This window comes from Parus major, chromosome 20 (assembly GCF_001522545.3).
Source record: "Parus major isolate Abel chromosome 20, Parus_major1.1, whole genome shotgun sequence".
NCBI classification, from domain to species: domain Eukaryota; kingdom Metazoa; phylum Chordata; class Aves; order Passeriformes; family Paridae; genus Parus; species Parus major.
The window spans coordinates 6,544,146-6,566,028 of record NC_031788.1 but is presented as its reverse complement, the minus strand read 5'-3'; the positions used below and the strand labels follow the sequence as shown (position 1 = coordinate 6,566,028).

Genomic DNA, 21,883 nt, shown 5'->3' with positions numbered 1-21,883 from the left:
AGTAACCTGGCAGGGTGCAATTGCAAAGAAACTTCTTTTGAGGTGTCTGGCAAGAGAAAGCCACTGCACAAAGCACCCCAGCCCCTGGCATGAGGCAGGTAAAGGTGGTGCTGTGGGGGGCATTCCATGGAGAGGCTCAGGTTCCCTGAATGGGGTCCTTACTTGGGCTGGACAGTGTTTGGAGCCTGTCTCGTGACCTGGAGTGCAGTGCCAAAGGGGAAGGACTCATCTCACTAAGGACAAACAGACAGGACAAGCTCCACCTCCCAGCCACTTGCTGTCCCAGAAGCTTCCAGGTACACACAGAAGACTTAAGCAGTTTCTAGCAAGGTGGAAAAAAAAATCAGATTGCCTGCAAGTGTTCTGGCTGCATGGTAAACAAAGTGTTTTTCTCTGCTTCCAGCATGGAGATTAAACAATTTCTCTTCACAATAATCACTTCTGCATTCAGCCAGCTTTGTGCTGGAGTCAGGGCTTGACCCCAAGTTTCTGTCTGTACAGCCAAATCGCCTCTAATCTGGACATGGTGCTACACAGAGAAATAAGAGTGAAATGCACCAAGGGAGGAGTGATGCTCTGATGAGAGCATATGCCTTTCCTGGCATGCTCCTCACTCCAGGCCCTGCTTGCTCCCCAAGGACCCCAAGTGAGCTCTGGGCTGCAACACCCACCCTGTGCAACCAACAGAGTTTTCTAACATAAGGCACCATGTGCTGGATTTGGGCTCATGCCTGAGTGCAGCAGACAGCTGTTAAGCAGACCCCAGGGAGATCAGGAAAGAAGCCCAAAATACAGCTAATTTTAGCACCTCCTGTAACAAGGTGAAGCTCCTGCAGTTCCAAAGCAGTTGGCTGTGTCCCATCCTACATTCTTCTGCAGCTGCAGGTCTCTCCTTTTGGTACTGGATTCAACTCTGACGTTTTGGAGAGATCCACAGTGGGGTATCCAGAGACTGAGCCTCAGGTGCCAGCACAGAGCAGCCTGCAAGCTCATGACCAGCAGCTTCTCCCTGAGGTGACAGGACAGCAGTGAAGCTGTAAACAGGATTTGCAGCTCAGGCCCCATCCTACACACAGGCTGCTCCTTGGTATGCACAGCCCTGGGCACAGGGGAGCCAGTGAAAATACTCTCCAGGAGCCCCCACCTTCCTCAGCCTGGGTCACTCCAGGGCATTGCCTCCAGCCCAGCTCCCTCAGGGGGCTGAGCAGGGCCTTCTCCACTCCTCTACAGCCCCAGCTGCCCTCCCTGCCAGGCAGCAAACCTCCCATGGCAGCTGCTCCTGATGCCCCAGGCCAGATCAGGTTTCTCCAGAAAAGCCAATTGCTGGTTTTGCAGCTGGTTCTGCTGTGCCGAGGGAGGCCAGATAAAGCTGTAGGGTGAGCTCCCATTTTGGATGTGTTTCTTCCAAGTGCAGGATATTCCTGTGTAGAAAACAATGACTTCTCCAACCTGGCTCATAGGCTGGTGTTAGCTCCAGGCACCACCTCTGCCCTTAACAAATCCCAGACTCCAGCCTTATCCTCCTGACCATCCTGCTTCTGCTACTTTTGATCCATTAGATAACAACAGCAACCCCTTTTCTTTTCCCTTTGCAGAGGTTTACAACGACGAGTTCATGGAAGACAGATACTAAAGCTGACTAAACCCCCAGAAACCACCCACAGCCAAAGAAATTTCCAAGCTGAAAACAGATCCTGGCTGGGAGAATATTAAGAGGAGCATCACATGTCCTGTGAGTGCTGCTCCTCCTTCCTAAGAATGCACTCTGACCACTGCCAAGGCAAGATCCTGGAACAAAGAGGCCTTCAGTTCACCCTCAGTCTCAGTCTTGGGCAGCACGTATGATATCTACCCAAACACACTGCCCTGGCCCCAGAGCAGAGCAAGGGGCAGCTGTGCTGCAAAGCACTCCCAGTTACTCTGAGAGTTTGTGCAGTTCTCATTTGTTATTCCCTCTTAGACACTAGGAAATCAAATGACTTTCCCTCCCAATTAGTACTCCTTCATTATGCAAATAATGTCCTTTGATCTGCTCCTGCTGTCACAGAGCGGATCTGACTGTATTTGGCTTATTCCTCTTCACGCCCCAGGAAGGCACCCACCTCTGGGAGCTGGGACTCTGCTTTTGGCAGGGAATGGAGAGTGCAGCTGAGAGCTGCCTTCAGTGAGAACAAAAACCACCCAAGCACAAACCCCACCGAGGTCTGGGAAGGCAAGACCACAAAAGGAGGAAGAGGGGGTCATCCTTAACTTTTCAGGCTGGGATGCAGAGCAAAGGCTTCAGAGCAGCAAAGACAGGGAATGAGCAGCTCCCTACAGCTCCAAGCTGGAGAGCAGCCCTGCCCATCCCAGCCCCTTCCCCAGCAGAGCACGACTGAATCCAAATGGTGCTGAGAGCAGGCATGGCCACCAGCAGGTCCCCAGGCTTTGATCTTGATACACTAATAACCAACCTAAATTCTTCAGCCTTCATACTCCTGCTTGGCCAGCACCAAGCTGGGATCACCTCCTTCCACCCTCAGGAAGGCAGCAAGGCACACTCCCCATTTGCTCTCATGAAAATACCCACAGGCAAGTCAGCAAACATCACTATCAATACCAACCATAACAAAGCCTCATCACAGCTGCATCCAGCCTTGATGCCACAAAAGGAACACTCCCACACAAAAAGGGCCTGGCAGGCCACTTCCCACAAGAATATCCTGAACTTCACCTCCCTGGCCCAACAGCCTCCCATATTCTGAACCCTCAGCCCTTCCTACAGCATCTGGAGCTGAACTTCTCACACCAGGTCCATGACCAGCCCCATCTGCCTCCCAGCTGCTGAACCTTGGAAGGTTGAGCAGAAAGCTCCTTGCCAGCCTTGCCTGTTTATGCTTTCACAGGATGTGTCCACCTTGTTCTTCGTGCTGCCTGTTCCTGGGCAAAGCACTGGGAAGCCGAGGGAGAAGTGGGAGGGAGCTGGGGACTTGCAGCAGCAGCGTGTGGGTCCCTCCAGCTCTGCACTCACACTGCCGGGGCCTGGGCAGCAGCACCATGGGAAGATGATGTGTGAGACCCTCCCTGGGCTGTCTCCAGGGCAAGGCTGCTCTGGAGGAGCCCGAACACTCCCCAGGATGGCCAGACTGCAGAAGGCTCCGAGGTTGTGGCAGGCAGGTAGCCTGGAAAGCAGAACAGGCTCTTGGCTCCAGCTCCCCTCTCTAAGCACACAGCTGGGAAATGCAGCCCACGCCGTTCACAGCACTTCTCTTTACTTTTAACTTCCAAGTATTTTAATTTGCAGGAATCGCCTTCTTTCATGTTGTGAACCGTGTTTCTTTCTCCCTCTGATCTCCAATTTCGCATAGAAACTGTCTCCTTTGATATGTCTTGTTCACATCAGTCTGATCAGGCAGCTCCATAATTGTTAGTGATTTTCAAAGAACTGGGATCCTTGTCTAATACCCAGAGTTGAGAATTCCTTGCTTTTTAAAATGTTGTTCAAGCAAATTAGATTAATTTAATTTCTTTCTTCCCTTTGGGAACAGGATGCCTCTTGCTTTGGTGCCCACATGCTGTCTTTCATACCTCCAGGAGCACCCAGCTATAGTTCAAGAGGTCACTCTCTGACTGAGGGAAGGATTTGCACAGGTAACTGGAAGTGGAAAGAGTGCTTGGGATGCCTCAGGAGAACTTGTTTTCCATACATCAACAGAATCCAGGCAGCAGCAGCTCCTCTGGTGCGGGCAATTCCTGTACATCTGTACCTGCAGGAGGCCATGCACCAGCCTTGCAATATGCTGCACATGAGCCATGGAGAGCTGGAACTCTGTCCTGAGGTGGTGCAGACCCGAGCACCATCCCCTGTGCTCTGCAGCCAGACCTTCCTGCAGCAGCACAGCAGGAGCTGGTGGCTCACCTCTCCAGCCCCTGGTGCAGCTCAGCTGCTGCCCCTGCCCTGGGGGCTCTCTGCACTCCTGGCACTGTTCCTGCCCCCTGTGCTGCTGACTCAGCCCTTGCTGACAGTGCTGGGGTCCTGCCTGATCTTTGATGTCAGCCTGTCACAAGCTGTCTTCTACCTGGATACAGCCTTTGGGAACAGAGATTTACAGTTCCTGCTTGCAGCACATGCTGACACACACAGCCTGCTATAGGGGTAGCAGAGTGCCCAGTGGACAGGGAATGGCATGGCTCTGGGCAGTGCAGCACCAGTCATTCTCCTGGGCTCCAGCTGTGCTCAGCAGCGTGGGAACCCAGCAGAAGTGAGGGCAGCAGTGCTGCAGCACACACATCACCTCCCTGCACCCCTCCCAAAGCTTGGGTGAGCACAAAGCCAACTGTCCTGCTCTGTCATCCCAGGGGGATGGACTTGTGCCGCCTCATCATCCCAGCCTGGCCCTAAGAGCTTCAGTGAGGCTGATCACCAACACACTTAATAGGGGCCTAGTGCCAAGGGGATGGGCAGTTAAGGCAAACAAAGGGAAGCCACACTTCTGTCACAGAGATGTGAATTCCCCAACCTCAGTCAACAAGGCCTGCCCCCTCAGAGAAGGACAGATCCAGCTGAGAAGGATGTGGCAGTTCTGCATGGGTACACAGAAAGGGATCATGCCTGGACAGCCCCAGGGCTCAGAAGAGCATCAAAGCAGCACACAGAAAATGGCCTGAGCTGGGGGAAAATCACCACCCAGACCAATCTGACCACAGGCAGACGTGAGACCCTTGGTTTGTGAGGGCTTAGTCCAACCTCCCAGCATTTAGGAGGGAGGGGGCTGTGCAAAGCCAGAGGCAGTGCACAGCAGGCAGCTGGCACCACCACGACCCATCCCCAGAGTACAGCTTAGGGCTGAGACTGAGCGCTCAGCCAAAGGCTGGCAATCAGCTCAGAGGATTTATCCACTTGTTTTTCTTAAGCCACCTTATTTATTTTTCCCTTTTGGCTCGCTAGTTCTGGAATCCCTGGGATTTGCAAGTGGTTTTTGCGGGGTACATCAGGCTCAAGGTTTGACAGGAGAGAGGTGCAGGTTTCCCAACCCACGGTGTCCCCTGCAGCAGACCTACCGATGGGGGACAGCTCCGCCACGCTGCCGATGTAGGGCCCCTCCAGGAAGCGTGGCTCGCTGTCGTTGATGTCCTGCACCTTGATGATGAACTCTGACTCGGGCTCCAGCAGCTGGTCCGTCTGCCGGTCCCGGGCCTGCGCCCGCAGGGTGTAGAAGGTTTTCTGCTCCCGGTCCAGGCGCTCGGTGGCGTGGATGTCACCTGTGATCTCATCGATGAGGAAGATGGTCCCTGCGCCCTCCCCAGAGATGGTGTACTTGATGGAGCCGTCTCCCTCATCTGAGTCCGAGTGGATCTGCCAAGGGAAGAGGGAGAGGGTGGGAGCAGGCTGGGGCTGTGCTCGTACCCAACCCCAGCCACCTGCACCATATGCCCATGGTCCCCGCGTGATGCCCTTCTGCTTTTGTTGGACTGGATGGTGACACAGAGCACCACCAGACAACTCTCGTGCATGAAAGAAAGCCCAATGAACTGGAATCTCAGGCCTGCTTTTACAGCTCTGCAGATTACAGATTCTGCCAGTGCCCACCCCCACTACAAACCAAGGGACAAACCCCTCTAATAAGGGGCTATGAGATGATGGAAAAGTGAAGAACAACTCAGCTGCACTCCAAAGAAACAGGCTTCCCTATGGGCAAGGGACTTTGGCAGCATGGGATCACCTCTCCCAAGCTGCACAGGTACCTCACCATCAGCATCCCTCCCCTTCTACACAACCAATTGCCCAAAGTCCATCCTCATCCACCTGCTTTGCCTCAGCCACAGCCACCCTCCATGGTCTGGGCAGCTGACAAGTCTCCCTGCTGGGGAGCTGACACACTCCCTGCACCCCTGAGCTGGGTTTATGTTGCAGGGTAACAGGGGTCACAACATCCCATCATCATGCCCAGAGTCCCACCTGGATAAAACTTCCAAAATAGTGTGACAAACCAGCTCATGTTCAGGACTAAAAACAGACCCTGAGGAAGATGCCTTTGCAGGCAATCTCTGCTGGTTCATTTTTTAATTAAGACAATGTTTGGCATTAGGAAAAGAAAGGGTAAACAGCAGTTCCCCAAAGACCAAGAGCTGACTGGAATCCAGGCCAGACGTCCAGAGATAATTTTATTGGTGGCATTAAACTGAGTTATGAGGTTTTTACAATCCAGCCACTTATGAGAAATCTATTAACAGTAACTGGACAGGCAGAATGCATCTTGACAGAGAGCAGCACGGGCATTAATTGGGACAATCCATACTGGGACAGGCCCCCGGAAAGGTTTCATCAGCTGCTTTCATTTGTTTCCTACAATTTCTGCTTAGAATCAGCAAAGTCATGTCCCCCCCTCCAAAAAAAGAAAAAAGCCGTCCATTAATCGGCTAATGAAATATGAAAATGTTTATGGGCCATTCAATCTTCCAAACTGCAGTTCTATAATCCACCTTTCAGACATACAGCTCCACCAGCAAGAATTTATACCAGAGCTGCCTCTTTTTTTATGATGCCTTCATTATATTTGTCTTGTTAGATACAGTTTATATATTTATTTCACAAGTGAGGGACCCACACGTTAGGCAATTCAATGCGTTTTGCACAACATTCACAAATTACTGCCCATGGTGACACATCTCTCAAGGCTTGCCTGGAAAGAGACCTTCACTCAGCTCACAAATAGGGCAGACAGCAGAGTCTGGGACCACCGTGATGGCTTTGGTTGCTAATGTGCCTATGGGGTGGCCACCCTGCCCCGGCCACCTGGAGCATCCTGCCCTGGGTCTGTGGGGATGGTCACCCCAGCCTGGCCATCCCAGCCTGGCCATCCAGTCCCAACCCTCCCCACTGGCTGGTGGGGAGCTTGCTGCCCTCTTCGCTTTATCACCCTCTCCTCAGTTCTCACTGCTACACCTTGAGCTTTTCAGAACGAAGAAGGAGCACCACGTCTGTGCAGCGCAGGTAGCAGAAACCTGCATTTTTCTGCTGAACACCGGGCTCATGATTAATAATTAGGCTAGAGATAAAGTATCCAGCACCACATTGAGCTCTCAGCACATCCTCTTCACATATTTGCTCATCGCTGACTGCTTGGAGCATTCACCAGCATCCCTGCAAACCGGAGTGCTAGGAAGAAAAATGGAGCCTGGGCTCAAGGGGCTGCAGAGATTGATTTACAGGGGAAGATTAAAAGAGCTAAATCTGTGCTGCTTGGCTAAACAACAACTAATGGGGGAGGGCCGGATGGCAGACTACAGAAAAGCGAGGGGAGATGCCACAGACCCAAACCACATCCCAGGGATGTTCTCTCCTCCCTGTTACAGGAGGCAGGCTTGGGGAGCACCGCGCTCCCACGCAGCCTCAGGGCTCCCTCCACCCCTGGGCATGGCAGGAGACTGAAGTCACACAGCCCTGCTGGGCCCCAAGAGCACAGGGACCACCCAGCCCTGCCTGCAGCTCAGCCCCAAGCAAGGACAGCGGCGTCTGCAGATCTGGGACATCCAGAGGGCGGACAATGGGCTGATCTGTCCCATTTGTTAAACAGGAAAATTGTTTCCTTGTCCTAAAAGACTACAACCAGAATTCTTACGAAGCCATTAATTACATACTAATAATTAAATCAAAATTAAATATGAACAGAGGTGCACATTCCTTATTAAAAGCAATTAAACAGAAAGCACAGATACACAAATAAAAAATTACTCTAGGGCTAGAAAAGAAAGAAAATCAAATAAAAACTAGCCCGTAATAAAGGCGCACTCTGTTTGCTCCAACTCATAAAGCCCGAGTTCATCAATTTTCTTTAAATATTAGCAACTTAATTAAATCTGCTTTTTTCCCTTTAATCCTCTCCTCTATCTAAAATAGATCTGTCCACATGCAGAAGTTTGTAACTAGTGCTGACCCCATAATTCTATTTAAAAAACCCAAAGAAATCCACATCAAACTGACAGCAGCCTCGGGGGAAATTACAGTTCAGAAGAAGGATTAGCTAGAGAACCCAGATTTTATGGAAATAGTATCGGCCCTTCAGAAAGCACACGTAGGTGTGTGAGAGGCATCCACAGAGGGCAAGCCCCAGCTACCCTGCAGGGTCCCTCCCAGTGCAGGAAGGCTGTGGACCCACAGACTGTGCTAAGAGGGCTGGCACACTGATGGGGATGGTGTCCCAGGCGAGCACTCCATCCTCTCCCAGCACCAGGAAAAGCCTGGCCCTGCTGGCTTTCAGCCCTGGGGATCCACAGGCAGTGATCTCAGCGCTGCTGTTGTGAGCCAGGTGGGTGATGTGGAAAGGGGCTGTAAAACGGGTGAGCTGGAGGTTTGGGTTCAGTTGGAGCCGAGGCATTGCCAGGCCTGTGACAGGGCCTGGTGCCTCTGCTGCTCCCAGGGGAGCCATGAATTAGCTGTGCCTGCTCCGAGGGCGGCGGAGGAGCGCGGCTTTGAGTGTCTGCTGAAACGGACACAAATCACCACTGAAATCCCTGCTGGCCCCCAGCCAAGAAACCCATTTTCAAGCTCCTCCAGACTCATGCCCAGACTGCTGAGGCCATCAGGCCCTGCTGTACCAGTTCTTGGGCACTTTCCTGTAGGGTGAGACCATGCCTGCAACTCTAGCTGGGTTGCAGTGTGTTCCTCTGACAGGTCCCAACAACCAGCACTGCCTTCATCCATATACAAACATCTGCCTGACACACGGGCAGCTGCTTCTCCAAAGCTCCCAGAAGACGCCCAGCAACCCCAGGGTGAAATGCTCCTTCAGCCTCAGGACACCAGGAGTGGAGAGAGCAGAAGTCATTCATGTCCAGCCTTCCCAGGAGGTCACACGCCAGGGAAGTGTGGTGAGCTCCCACCTACGGACCCAGTCCTGCCCAGGAAGGCATTGTCACCTGCCAGCAGCTCCCACAGAGAGAGGGCTTCTTGCACCCACACCCAGACATCACAAGGACCCAGTATACGACTGTAGGAACACAGATGTAAATCCTGGTGTGTCCTGTTCTCATCTCTGGGAGCACATTAATCTCACCACTCCCAGCAGGGACCAGGCTCCTGCCATCACAGTCCACAGAGTATTTCTCTAGCCAGGCCCCAGTGAACAACCTTCACATGGGCCCTCTCTCTGCTCAGCACTGCCAGCATGTCTGTCCACCCTGCCCCTGACTCTGTCAGCCCCATGGAGACATCAGCTCCACTTACCTTCCCCACATACAGCGGCTCAGTGCCCGTGTACTCCTCCACCACAAAGAACTGATTCCAGACCCAGCCACGCTTCACTCGCCCGCCGGCCAGCAGTGCAGGATCCCCGGGCTCCCCGAGGCCAGGGCCCTCCACCGCCGTGTGCATGGCCCAGGTCCCCAGCTCCTGGATGGCGCAGAACAGCAGCAGCATGGTCCACAAGAAGCCCTGCAGACCCTTCGCCATGGCACCCTAGAAGGCTGCATGAGCAGGAGCTTCTGGACGGGCAGCCAGCATCCTTTAGGGAAGAGTAGGAGGCAAGTCCACACTAGCAGCGTGAGGCTGCCCGGTCAGTGCAGAGCAGCCCTGTCCCTGCTGCATGCCGTGCCCTGCAGCTGGAGCGCTCCTGTCCAGCGTGAGTCACATCCGCGACAACAGGCGTCCCGGACCGCCCGCTGCTGCCGTGGGAGCAGTCAGTGCTGGTGCCTCGCAGGCTGCTCCTGGGTCTCCAGAGAAGAGTCTGGCAGCTGGCATTTGTCCCCGGGGACAGAGCTGCAGGGCTCCGTGCTCGGCTGCCGCCGGCCTCGCTGGGGAAGGGGGCGATGCACAGCCTGCTGCCCACCCCACCGGCGGGCAGGGAACGCCGCAGCGGCACACGGGGCACAGACACCCACTGCTGGCATTCACAGGAGGAGAAAGAAAGCTCTTCCACAAATGTTTTCACAGGGGAGTTAACAGGATGAGCTGCTGTGGCCAGCGTCTGCCTATCCTGTGGCAGCCTGGGACTACTGTGCAAGGGGTGTGACGGTGCAGGTGTCTGAGCCACACGTGCAGTTCACAAGGCCTTTTGTAACTCCCATCTTCAGGGGGACAACATCCCAGTGCCTGGTGAAGGGTCCTTTGCCCAGATGATTCTGGTCTCTTCCATTCTCTGCTGGCTCACGCAGGGAGGTGCAGGGCACTCAGCAGCATCTCCAGGAGCCTGAAAAAAGCCAAGATGTCAGAGCTGGTGTGAAAACACGGCCCAATGTCCCCCTGTGCTGCTCCTGCAGCCTTGGTCAGTATCTCCCACCCTGCCCTGCCCCAGGTGCTCCACAGCAGGGCCAAACCCCACAGGTCCTGCCAGGAACACAACAGGGAGGGCTGCAGAGCTCTCAGCACTGCAGACATCTGCTCCAGCAGGGACTCTGAGACCAAGGACCCTGCTGACAAGGGCACCCCCTCATCACATGGTCCTGGCTGTTGAGAGGAGTGAGGTCTGTGCCTGGAGGGAGTCATTGGTGCTCACACTGTTAGGAGATGTGTAGCAGCACTTCTGGCACAGCATAGCTGCCAGTGCCTGCACAGGACCAGACCGCAGCAGCCCTGCACTGGCAGACAAGGCTCACGCTGAGGAATACCAGCCCCTGAGCATGGGAGGTATCCATGCCTATCCAGGCACTCCTGCAAGCCCTCCCTGCAGAATCTTTCTGTCATCTCACCTCTGCAGCCATGGGCAGGAGAAAAGCATCTGTTCATCAAGAATTTGCCACCTGGCTGACTCTAAAGGCAACAGTTTGAAAAAGGGCTCAGGTGTAAGCTTCAAGCCACCTTCAAGGCACGAAGGGCTGAGACGTGAGACCTTTAGCCAAGGGTACATTGCATCCAGTGAGCACATGGGGAGAAGCAGTCTGATCAGGAGTTGGGGATGCAGCATCCATCTCTCCCTGCACCAACACCCTGAGCTTCCACCAGAGCTCTGCGATAGCAGCCACAGCCTGATCTACTCATGAAACATGCACCAGTCTGCAAAATTCATCTCCTGTCAGCTGATAGTCTGTATAGGAGGCAGAAAGAGGGTGAATGGAAAGGTAAATGATCCTAGACTAGATGATCATCTACTCCCCATAGAAAGGGAACTGAACTGTGCTTTGCACAGAACCTTGCATGAATCTGAACAGTCTCAGCTGTTCAGAGGAGGGACAGCTCCCACATATTTCTCCAGCCCTCTCCCTTGCCATTCCCCTGTGTGACTCCACCAATGGGGCTGTTTCCCAAACAAGGAATGTCTGCTGCACTCTTTCCTGCCTGCATTCACTTGTCTGGACAAACACTTCCCTGAGAACCACAAAGCATCACTCTACACTGCCTGCTCATGGCTCACAAGTTGTGTGTCCCACAATGTGCACACATCTATTCACCAAAAGGGCTCACACACATCCCACCCCATGCACAGCTAAGATCTTTCATACACACCATCTTCTTTTGTCTATTTGTGCCTCATTTGTGTGCACACACATTTCCTCCCCATGTACACAAGCTATATTCCACTCACACATGCACATCAGCTGTCACTTGTGCCAGCCCTGTGCACTTCATGCTCCAAGGAAGACAGGGTCTCCAGTGCATTTTTATGTTAGCAATCATGGTATAGAAGCACTAGCATTGCTCCCCACCCCTCCTCCTTGCCAGCCCATTTATTATGAAGATATTTCCACACCAGGCAGGTGAGGTTGCTGGCAATGCCATGACTGTGTCTTGCAGCCAGACCTCCCCATGCAGAAGCAATTCCTGTCCCTGCTCCCAAAGGGCAGAGACAGCTGCACTGCTGGTGAGGATCCCTACCAAACACCAGAGTATTTAACACTGCACACTTAGGGGAGCAAGATGACCTGTAGGTGGGGACAGACCAAGCCATCTCTTCCCACACAGAGGGTGAAGCAACTTCACAGATCAAATGCAGAAATTGGGGTCTCTGCTCTGGAGCAATGGAGCTGAGGCTGCTTGACCCACAGCAGGCTCCAGAGCAAGACACAAGAACAGCACAAGGGAAAATGTGCTTTATCATGCTCACCTGGGTATATAGAAGATAAATACAAGACATAGTGCACTGCTGTCACAAACAGCACCTCTCCAGATTCTCACACCTAGGAGATCTCTGGTTATTTTGGAGTAGGTTACCAAACAGTGAAGCATGTCAATAAACTGAGCAGCACAAGCTGTGCCAAAGCAAGAGTTTCAGGTTAGCAACAAGGGCAAACAGTAAGTGTGGGGAGAACAATCTATCCAGCATCTCTGCCTGACACTCTGCAGCACTTTTGCAGGCAACACCTCCAGTTGCATCCAAAATCTGAGTACAAATGAGTTGTAGCTGGTTAACTCAACTGCCAGAAGGAGAGTTTAAAAAAGAATCCATCTGCATGTGTTCTCAGGACAACTCTGTCAGCAGAACCTTGGGGAGAAGCAGCCACCACCTGCTGAAGTCTCCCATTCTTCCCACCCAGAATCTTCTCCTTGCTATCCAGGAGCAGACCCATCCACACTGATTTATAAAGCCCTGCCAGAAGCCTGAGCAGCAATGCCAGTGCCAGGGAGCAGTTCTGCAACACTGAAGGCCTTCTGAACACATGGGGAGGCTGCAAGAAAGCCAGTCCAGCAGAGCAAGTCCTGACACCACAGCTAACATCACATCCAGGGTCTCCAACCGAGCTGGCACATGAAGACAGCACATTGCCACTGCCTCCAGTATGCAGCACTCGGGGCACACAGCTGGCAGAAAGCACCAGCACTGGCTCTGTGACAGCAGTAGGAGCCACCTTCATTCCCCTCATCACACCATTTCACACCTTAGTGGCATTCTGATTTACTCCACAACACAGCTACCCCAGCCACACACTGCAGACAGCGCTGGGCACACAGAAATGGCACTGCTCCTCACTCAGAAACAGACACTGGACCCTCAGCCTGACCAGAGCTACAGCACATCAGTGGAAGCAGCACAATCCCAAACAGTATCCATAAACCAGTAACAATAACAGTTTAAATGCACACACTAAGGCAAGGCAGGAAAGAGAAGTGAGAGCAGAAGATGCTGCAGTGGGCGAGCTCCACTTGAGCAGAGCTGCTCCCTGGCTGGCAGACAAGCTGGCCCACAGTTCCCAAGGCAACTTGTTCAGCCCTGTTGCATCTGAGCACTCCACAGAGCAGATTCTGCCATGGAGAGGAGAGTCCTGCTGAGCACCCATGGGCTGGGCTGCGTTGCTGTGGGAAACACAACCTTGTGTATAGTCTCAGCTATTGTGCTGTTTTTTATTTAACAGATCTCTCATTTGAGCTAATGCAGTTTGCTGGTGACTGCCTCATGTGTCCAAAGTTCAGCTACTCTCAGCTGAGCTGTCTGCATGCTCTTCCTGTGGGCAGCAATGCCGGTGCTGTAACCCAAGCTGCCTCATCCAGGTCCCAGACATCAAAGCCCAACTACAGAACCTGTGCTGACCTCCAGTCCCCTGCACCACAAAATGTGGGCCCAGAGACACATCTGCAGCCAAGCTCACAGCCACAGACCAGATCCTCCTTCTCCAGTGACAAATTCTCAGCCTGTGTTTGTTCTGTGACAGCTTCAGGGTCATGTCTCTCCTCAGTGTGCAGAACCTTCTTTCTCACATCACAGACCTTTTCTAGAGGCTGCAAAGCCAAGAGCCCCAAGTCCTACTCATGCCCTTGCAGCAGCAGGAATCAAGACACCCCAGAAGGTCCCATGCACAGGAACCATGACTAGCACTATGTTTATTTCCCTGTTTTATTGAAAACCTTTCACCAACAGCTGGAAGTGCCCCTTCTCTCTGCCACACGTGAGCAGTGGGGCTGTAAATAACCAGTGGGAGCTGCTGCTGCAGCCAGCCCAGCCCACAGCAGCACACAGGCACCCACATGGCAGCGTGCCCAGCACTCAGCACACCAAGCAGGCTTCCATGCAGGGTGTGAAGCACCATACCCTCACACTGCCCCAGGCCCAGGGTGATGTCCCCTCTCCTGCTGCTCTGCCATTCTTGATTCCAATTATCAGCACAACTCCCCCCTCCCCTCCCCACAAGAGCTTGTGCAGTTTGTTGGTGTGCATTTGGCACAGCTATACTGTACATCATGTTGACAGTAGAAATTACATCCTGAGCTTATGTTTTACACTGTGCTCTGTCAGAACTCACCGCAGCCCAGTGATCAGGACAAATTGAATAGCATCCCGTCCATGTCAATATTTATTTCATTTTACAAATGCAGGCTGATGCAGGAGCAAGTAGGCAGGGGGAGGGGGAAGACATGGGCAGGCAATAGCACACCAGGATAGCACTGCCCAGTACCCCACAGTCCTGCATTGCTGCCCAACACGGCAGAGCCTCAGGAGCTCAGGGAGGGCTGTCACACCCAGAGGCCAGGGAGCATCTCTGGGAGCTCACGCAGTGCTCCCATGCACACAGCTCTGCTGGAAGGGCTGGCACACCAGCACTGCTCCTCTGAGACAAGCCCTAATAATTGGTAGAAAACAGAAATGCCACCAGGTACCAGAAGATGCAAAGGCAGGGAAAGAGAGCCCTCTCTCCTCAACCCCAGTCTGCAGCTTCAGCAAACGTGAGCTTGGATGTTCTGCTTTGGCTCCCCACTCTGCCCAGTGGGGTGGCACCAGCTACCAGCACAAGCATCAGGACTGCTCTGCTGTTCAGAACAGCCATGGGGATGCTACAAAGACTGCTGAGGAGCAAGGCAAGAGCAAGGCACTGCTTGTGCCACCCTCTAGAATGCAGAGCCACATTGCAGCTTGAATACCAAGCACAAGAGAGGAGCTCCTTAAAGCTTGGGCTTTCTTCTGCTTTACCATAGCCCTTCCACGCTCCAGAGGACACAAGGAAATGAAGGCTGCAGTCAGAGGGTCCCTGGTCAGAGACAATACCTCAGTCCTGACACCCACAGTCCTCTTGCTGCTGGGTTAGCTGCCTGCAGAACGAGTTCAAACTGGGAGCACCCTTCCTGCAGCACCTGCCCTGCTACCCAGCAAAGCCAAGGAAGGAGCAGCACAGCAGGGACAGTCCTCAGGGTGGGGACAGCAGTGGCAATGCCACCACCTGCATGCAGAATCCCAACCCCGTGGCTGAAAACTGGGAGCTTGTGGACCCTCATGCTGCCAGAGAGCTGCTCCTTACAAAGTGCTCTCCCAAGGGCAGATCACACAGGGACAAAGGGGACATGAGAAGAGCTGTGCTGTGCCTGCATCCCCAAGGTCTGGAGCAGATATCTCTGACCAGTCACAAGGAAGCCACACAGGTCCAGCACTGTTCTGCCAGCTTTGGCACTGGCTACAGCTGCCTCACAGGGAGGCTGCAGGGAAGAGCATGGGGAGATGTAAGAGGCAGGTTGGACATGCACACAGAGCACAATCACAGCTTTGTTAATGGTTTGCAGCTCTGTTTCTAACAGGCAGGACTACAGCACCTTTGGAGATAACCCAGGACAGAAAGTCAGATGGACAAAAGCTCCTACTTGACCCCCAGCAAACAGCCATAAATGCCCCATCATTAGAGAAGCAAAAAGAGCACAAGTTTCACACCAGCTTGTTCCCAGAACATGCAAACCTATCTGGAGACCCTTTCTAAAGAGTGGGGCCAACCTCCACCACCATCCAGCCCCCTCCATTCTCTGCCCAGCTCTGACCCCACTGTGCCTTTACCTGAGAGCTCAGAGGGTGTGCTCTGGCTCCAGCACCATCCACACTTGTCAGTTCAAGGAACAGCTGAGGCCACGTGCAAGCACAAGAGCAGTTCTGGGTGTCAAATTAGTGCCAGCTCAGCCTGCATCCACAGGGAGCCCACCTGCCTCACATCTGAGAGTGTGTGGGCAGCACAACAGCCCAGCCTCAGACAGCCCTTGCTGGGAGAGGGGCAGGAAAAAGCCTGCAATTACTCCAACAGCAATTCTTCTGCAGCACTGCCTACAGTGCAGCACAGGGGCTGTGACCACGTCTCCTCCTGTTAAACAGGATTCAAATCCGCTTAATGCTCCCCTTCCTGGGAAAAGGAACAGGCTGGCTAGAGCACACTCCCCAGATCTGTTGTATGGAAGTAATACAAGCATGGCAAGGCTGCTGCAAAGCTTAAAGATGGTTCATAATCTCCAGGCCTAGGGCTAAGACATGAACTCAGGCTCTCTGGAGCTCACTTTCTCTACTGGATATTGTAAGACAAGATGAGGCAAAGATACTTTTTTTTTTTTTTCCCTTTTATAAACTTCTCCTCAAAATACAGAGACGAGAGATGAGACAATCTTGCCAGACATAAAATACCATCAACTTCAGGCCAGCCAGCTGTATCACAATCAAGCTTCCAACATCCCACACACTGTCTCTTGACAAGACATGTCAGACCACACCAAGGCTGGACCACTGCACCTTGGCCAAGCCCCCACCCATATCCCCCACAGCCCCTGTCCAGCATGCACGAGGTTCCCCAGGATTGCCCCTTTGGGCTGGACAATGGAATGCTCAGGGCATTGAGCCCTCTGCCCCACAGGGAATACTCTGCAGTTTTAGAATGCCAACAACATTCAAACCTGGCTGCAGGCCCCACAAGCCAGTGTCCTTGGCCGGAAAACATGAACACACATCACTAATTCTGTAAGGGATGGCAGCACTGCTGAGAGAAAAGGTGTGGGATGCCCACTCACATCAAGACAGATCACAGCCACTGCACCGCAAGTTCCCAGTGCACAGCAGATCCCATCAGTGGCTTTTATGTCTGAGTGTTCAGACAAAGCTGAACAAAGTACCAGAATACTGGTGCCACTGAGAGCATCTGGAGCTAGACAGGTTTTTGCCACTGCAAGCTCTGGAACCCCCATTGAACCCTCTGCTGAATGAAATGGATCCTGCAGAAGGCAGGCTCTAACTCAGTGACCTTTCCAGAACACCACCAAATTTTGCCAATCAAGCAAGAGATGGCAAGAGATACTAACCTGGATAGCACATAGCATCACACTGTGTACAAATGCTGGAGATCAGTGGCAAAAGGATTCAAAACTGTAGATGCTTTTGAATTAAAATGTTTAAATTACTTTTGTCTTTAATTGCACAGTGGAAGGGTCATGTAGCCAGTTACTGGACAAACACATCCCAAATGCAGGTTCAGACCATGCAAGGCAACATTTGGTAGCAGTCTGCCTTTCAGCAAGTCTTCAGCCCTGATACAGAGCACAGAAGACAGACAGACAGTGATAAAATCAAGTCCTCTCTCTGATGTCACCCTAGCCTCAGCTTTGATAACAGGGCAGAAAACCCATTATCTGTAGTAAAAGTTTGGTCATGCTTATTCTTGAAGTAAATCTCTGGGTTTCCTCTTTCTGCTTCCTTGGAACAATTCTCCCAGCAAGGAATTCCTCCATCTGCCTTTCTTCAATAAGCTTGCACACAGTTGAGAAAAGTTTTTGCAGAGGAATGTGTATCTACACAATGCTCAGGTCTGTATGACTAAACATGCCTCTTTCTCCCTTCTTTTTAAGTTGCTTTAAGTTTAATTATTGTCCCCTTTGATGCTGCCTTGAGAAATTATAATACAAAAATGAGGCAAGTGCCAGAGCAGGAGCCATTCACAACCTTTTGACTTCTTATGTTCAGTCACTTTCTGCTACCAGACACACTGTGAGGAACAGCATTTGTTAAAGCTCTCACACAAGCATCTGTGATTGTTTGGAAAGAAGCATTTTCAAACTTTAGGAGGTTTTTTTTCCCCTCCAAATCTTCTCTAGTCCAAGTTTCAAAGAAATTTTAATTGCAAAGAAAATCTCAACATTTGCCCTAGGGAAGAGGTTTTTCAACCATAACGGTCTCGCTCTGCAGCAATTCTTCTCCAAATATGGAATTTTCATGCCTTGTCTACATGAATACAATACTTTTAATTTGTCTTTAAAAACAGTCTCGGAGAGGAGGTGGAAGCAGCCACCACAGCATCACTGTCACAACTGCTGAGGTGGATAGAGCTCCTCCTGCTGTGGTGAGAGAGCTCCAGAGCTCAGACCAAGTCTTTAATTTTGGACAGAGAGCTGTAGCTGAAAGTCATTCTCTTACCAACAGCCTGTATGAAGTCACAAGTTACATTCCTAAAAGAGCCCCAGCACCTCTTGAGGAGCCAGAAGTGCTCTCACACAGTGAGGCAGAGAACCCTCACCACTGCCAGAGCTGCACCTGTGGCACAGCCCAAGGACACACAGGGACCATCATCAATCCCCTCCTTGCCTCCTGCTGCCACTTCTTCAGGCCCTGAACACCACCAAAAGTGACAAGAAAGGAAAGGCATGAGCCCAAAACAGGACAGGTGGAATCAAAGCTGATGGCCCAGACAATGGGATAAGAATTAAAGGACAAGGTAAAATAAAAAAGCACAAAATGGAATTCTTCCGCTCTGACAAATGTGGAGGGAATTGGGTTCTTTTAAGCCAATGTTTGGCAGATGCATGAATTATTTATCATTCAATATTGTGTGATTAAATGGAAAATTGAAGATGTTCATAGCTCTGTCTGCAACTCTCTACCTCTTGTGAAAGGCTCCCCAAATTCCTACACGGAATAACAAGTGGGTATTATACTGAGTCAGAAAGGTTCAAAGAAACCTCCTTCAATTTGCTTCTCAAGGTTCAAGGTCACGTTCAGACTCAGTCCTCTGGTGAAATAAATATTATGGCAGGAACATCACTTTCAGGAAGGTCTCTTGCTGCTGCTCACTCTTCTTCCCTATACATCTTAATCCTCTTAGCAATTTTGTCCTTGGAAATCCCTCAGTCTTCATGACAGGAGATCTGCAACCCCTCTTTACAGAACGCATGAGACCGAAGAAGTCCCTTCCCCTGACAGCACACTGTCATTTTGAGACTAAGACCAGGCCCCCACAGGATCCTCCACAATGAAGCTGAGAGGTTGTGAGGGAGGACAAGAGAGCAGCAAAAAACCAGGACAAGACCTGGGGGGCTGCACCTGCAGTTTTCACAGTACTTTTCTGCAGTGTAACAAAATCATCTGGTTGAGCACAGCCCAGATTAGAAGCCTGTACCAACTTTCTACTGCAGATACCTCTTTGAGTGCCTTTGGCCCAAGCTAAGTGGCTTCCTCAGCGCCTCAGGACAAGCCTGCAGCAATAAACAGCTGTTAGAAAGGTGGAAGAATGAGTGTAATTAGTCTCCTTAATGCCAATTTCAGCCTGATCTCTCACACTTAAGAAAACTGTTACAACGATTTTCTTTTTTTCAGAGGAGCTCATTAAATAAAAATTAGAAACAAGATAGTATAATGGGTAAGAAAATTGTTTCTGAAACAACCTGCTAAAATCCAATGCTGCCCTGTCTACAGACAGGCTTTTCTGGTTTGGAAGAAGATGCTCCAAACCTTCCTGCTCTCCAGGAATTCCTGAGCACCAGGAATAAAAGAAGGAATCTGGGTACCACAGGAATTTAGGAACCTGAAACAGAATGCTGCACAGCCTTATCCCCCAAAGAAGCAGCAAACATGCTTTGCTAAGACACAGCACTGTGCAGAACACCCCACCAGAGCTGGCAGAAATCCCTGGCAGCTGAGTCTCCAACACAGGCAGTACATTTTGGCCAAGTCTGTTTGAAAGTCAACATCTCCAAGAGGAGCACAGCAAGGAGAGGGGGTGCCCAGATGATCAGAGCTCTGCTGTGTCCCTTGCTGGGTCCCTGAGGCTGCACGTGGAGCACAAACAGGTCAGCAGTGAGCAGCATTGAGAATGAGCACCAGAGCATCACAGCCCCACAGGAGCCTCTGGATGTCACCCTGGTAGACCCTCATTCAAAGCAAAGCCCATCTCTCCCTCACAAAGAACAACCAGGAGGGACCAGAGCCTCTTGCTGGGCCAGGACCTACACACTGGAGTGGAGATGTGCCAGGAATCCTCAGAGCACAGCGTTTGCCCACGAGCTGCAGATAACAGCCTTTTTTCAAAATAAAGGACTGACCTCCTTGTAAGCAACTTGCAGACAAGAGCAACAGGCTAAATTTTGCATTCAACCATTAATGATTGATGCATTATTTATTTGGAATCATTTGCTTCATTCTACTAATCACATCACCACTACCAGCTCCTGACAATGAACAGTGCTTACAGTCATGTCCCAGGAGTCAGTCGCTGCCCAGAGCAACTCAAACCGCAGCTCAGCGGCCTCAGGGCTATTTCACCTCCCCAGGAAAACATCCAGCCTTTGCCAAAAGCTGCTCACTGCCCTACAGACACCACTAACCCCATACCCCCTGGCACTCCTGCACTCTGCCCCACGTTCAGAGGGAGCTGCTGAAACCAGCAGCTTCTGTCCACCAAGGGTTCACTTGCAGCCACAAGAATCCAGCACCACATTCATGCTTCTCCTGCCATGAGCCCTTCTTGCAGTTTGTGCTCAGCCTCCTGTCGTGGTTTAACTGCACAACAAGGTAACCACTATGAGTTTGTGCCAATTCACATGTCAATGGCCCAACTTGGGCCCCACCAAGAAGCTCTCCCTGCAAGGGCAAACAGCCCCATAAAGAGAACCCACATGGAAACCAGACACCTCCAGAGCAGAGCATCCCATTGTCCCCTCTGTACCACAGCCCAGAACATCCCAATTGTGTCTCCCCAGGCAATCCTGAGCCACCACTGTGCAGGCAAAACACATGCAGCAGAGGGTGCAGACACCTTTCCCCAGAGGAACCAGTCCTTTGGGAATGAACCGAGTCAGGATGGGAGCTCTGGAGACAGGGACAGAGAAACCACAAGTCCCAGGTCACTTGCATGCAAATGAAGAAGCGTTTTAACATCCATTCTGGTAGAATCAAATTTTTATATCCTTCCATGCCTGCTAAATTCTGTTCACAAAGACCAAGGAAAAAAAAAGGGAAGTAAAAGCCTTAATAAATGCTGGAAGAGCAGGGAGCTCACACCAGCTCCCAGCCCAGTGTAGCTCAGGGATTATCTAGGCAATAGTTTATTTTTCTCTCCAGTATCATTTTCCCAGCTTGATCTCTACTGTCGCAGTATGATGGTTTCACCCCATTAGCCTTGCTTAAAAAAGTGATCCCAGGACTGTGAGTGTTATTGCCCACATAAATCAGGAGGCTTTGAATATGGAGCACCTTTAAATAAACAGCTGATGGAAGTGAAGTTCCGGGATCATTATTAATAGCTTTTCATTTCTGTGTCCGCTGTGCTGTGACATTCTTTCCCAGCAGAAAGCCTCCGCTTCCTATCCCCAGTACATCTGATCCCATGAGTCCTCCAGTCAGAATGAATGACTGTACCTTTGTGTTAATTGCATCGCCCGTTCCACAAACGGAATACTAATATTAACTAGCAAGAGGAGGAGAGTTTGCAGACCAGGAGTGATGGGACAGTTTACAGAGGGATATATCAGTCCCACTGCTCTTTCCAGGGCTGGTCCTTCCTCTTTCCCTCGAGGGAAGATCCTGGGTCTTCCAACACACCCCAGTAAATGCTACAACAGGTGATGAGGTCCTGTTCCATTTCTGTCCTGTCTGAAGTGCCTTGTACTGGACAGACACCAATTTTCTCTGCTCTGCCAGCAATATTACACCTCTCACAAGTCCCCTGTAAGCAGAATGATGCCAGTCTCCACATTCCAATCAGCTTCAGGATGAGTCCAGAGCAATACACAGCCTGAGAGAAGCAGCACCACAGAGCAGCCCCAACAGAACTTACAGGTACTTTTCAAAAATCTCACCTGGCCAGATCCAGTTTATTTTTCTCCAATATGACCTGCCCAGGGAGAAATCACTCTCCTCCTCCACCTTCAGCTATCAGGGGCTCTCCTGAGTGCTGCAGGAAGGTGCAAGCAACAAGGGGCAGACCTAAAGGCAGCAACAGCTACCACCCACTTCCCTCTGGCAGGGAGGTGAGC

The 21,883-nt window shown here is 51.6% G+C and overlaps 1 protein-coding gene across 2 annotated transcripts in view; it reads right to left on the bottom strand.

The window, feature by feature from the left end:
- The window catches only part of CDH22 (cadherin 22), a 58,269-nt gene extending 42,591 nt beyond the window's left edge, over window positions 1–15,678 (bottom strand). The window contains exons 1-3 of one of the 2 annotated variants that reach the window (XM_015647708.2): window positions 15,663–15,678; window positions 9,206–10,166; window positions 5,041–5,335 (exon numbers count right to left, since the gene is read on the bottom strand). In XM_015647708.2, the coding sequence (XP_015503194.1) occupies window positions 5,041–5,335; window positions 9,206–9,430 (520 nt within the window). In that variant the 5' untranslated portion in view covers window positions 9,431–10,166; window positions 15,663–15,678. Of the gene's footprint in view, window positions 1–5,040; window positions 5,336–9,205; window positions 10,167–15,662 lie in introns of those variants that run through there. The other variant, XM_015647707.1, reaches the window with a different exon arrangement.
- Between the last annotated feature and the right edge of the window lie 6,205 nt (window positions 15,679–21,883).